At 42.0% G+C, this 1,421-nt stretch overlaps 1 protein-coding gene across 2 annotated transcripts in view; it reads right to left on the minus strand.

The window, feature by feature from the left end:
- Positions 1–1,421, minus strand: part of polr3d (polymerase (RNA) III (DNA directed) polypeptide D) — a 4,313-nt gene that overhangs the window by 1,972 nt on the left and 920 nt on the right. For both annotated transcript variants that reach the window (XM_035658461.1, XM_035658460.1), the window contains exons 2-6: positions 973–1,140; positions 796–839; positions 560–714; positions 322–446; positions 73–229 (exon numbers count right to left, since the gene is read on the minus strand). In XM_035658461.1, the coding sequence (XP_035514354.1) occupies positions 73–229; positions 322–446; positions 560–714; positions 796–839; positions 973–1,134 (643 nt within the window). In that variant the 5' untranslated portion in view covers positions 1,135–1,140. The remainder of the gene's footprint in view (positions 1–72; positions 230–321; positions 447–559; positions 715–795; positions 840–972; positions 1,141–1,421) is intronic.

A 1,421-nucleotide genomic window follows, 5' to 3' on the forward strand; every position in this document is an offset into this window, starting at 1 on the left:
TAAACACTCCCCCCCCTCCCCCCCAAGAAAAATGAAACAAGTGGAATCAAAATGACAAAAGTCTGCAGTTACCTTCAACTGTGGATTCCATGGGTTCACCATCCTCCACTTTTTCTATTTTAACAGCAGCAGTAGTAAATTCCTCCTTGAACCCCCATCCTGATACAGCGAGGGGGAGCTGGACAGGGCAGCTCCTCTGCTCACTCCTCAGGAAGGGATCGTCTATAAACTGAAAGAATACAATACGAAAGGAAAGTTAAATGAATATAAAATGTGAAATAAAGCTTCTTAATAAAGATGGCTGACAACTGAGGGACTTGCATTGTCTCTCTCCAGACTGCGCAGAATCTCTTTGGTCTCTTCCTCCGTCTCTCGCTTCTCCTTTTTAATATTGATGATGGGTGAGGGTCCCACGCTCGGAGCATCTCTTTCATTTTCATAGCCAGCTGTGTGTGATACATGGATTCACTTAGATCAAAATCATTTACGAATGTGTGGTGTAGTAGTTACATTGGTTAAAAAACAAAAAAAAGCAGTGGTTATCCAAATGTAATCCTACTTCTTTTTTTCATCATCATCTCCGCGGGCCCCTGTTCAAAGATAGAGTGGGACTGGATGACCTCTGGGCGACCTCGGCCCCTGCCTCTATCTCTCGGACCTCGACCTCGATCTCCATCCCTCCTGTCTCTCCTCTGCCCGCTGTCAACTTTTGTTCTGTTGCGACAGACTAAATTATTAGTCCAAAAAATCTTTTCTCTGACATATTTATTGTTTTAAAGCCAAATATAAACTTACTCCTCTTTGGCTTTTCGCCCAATGATGTTGGGTGTAAAGGTTTTCTAAAAAATAAAACACAAAAATAGGGATTAAGTATGGGAACAATTACAAAATCAGGCAATAATTAGATGAGTGAAATAACAGAGTTGGTTGTGCATTTGATTTTCTGTAGATTCTCTGTAAATGTGACATTACCTTCTTCACTCCCCCCAGGGTGAGGTCTCTAGATCGCATTGACGGGAGACGGCCTGGAGAGATGGCGGACGATGGTCGACGGCCCATCAGCATCCCCGCACTGCTCCCTCCAGGGGCCGGCACACGTTGAGCACTGGGGTCACCTGAGCCTGAATCTGCCATCCTAAACTGGAGACATAAAGCAATGGAAACCTTGTGTTAGGGGTGTAAGAACATATCAAAACATATTATATTGTAATATTTTGTTTTGTGATATTATATGGAAAAACACTGTATCGATTTTTATATTTAAATCTCCTACCGCTATATAGCAGTGTTGGAAACTAGGGCTATGATGTTGGATGTTACATGGACTGCGATCAATAGAAATGCAGATCTCACTACTCATTTACATTTAAACAAAACTGCAATATATCGGCTTGTATCACAGTATCACAATATATCACAAT

Source organism: Morone saxatilis, unplaced genomic scaffold, assembly GCF_004916995.1.
Source record: "Morone saxatilis isolate NCDOM2014 unplaced genomic scaffold, NCSU_SB_2.0 Contig16, whole genome shotgun sequence".
Lineage (NCBI taxonomy): Eukaryota > Metazoa > Chordata > Actinopteri > Moronidae > Morone > Morone saxatilis.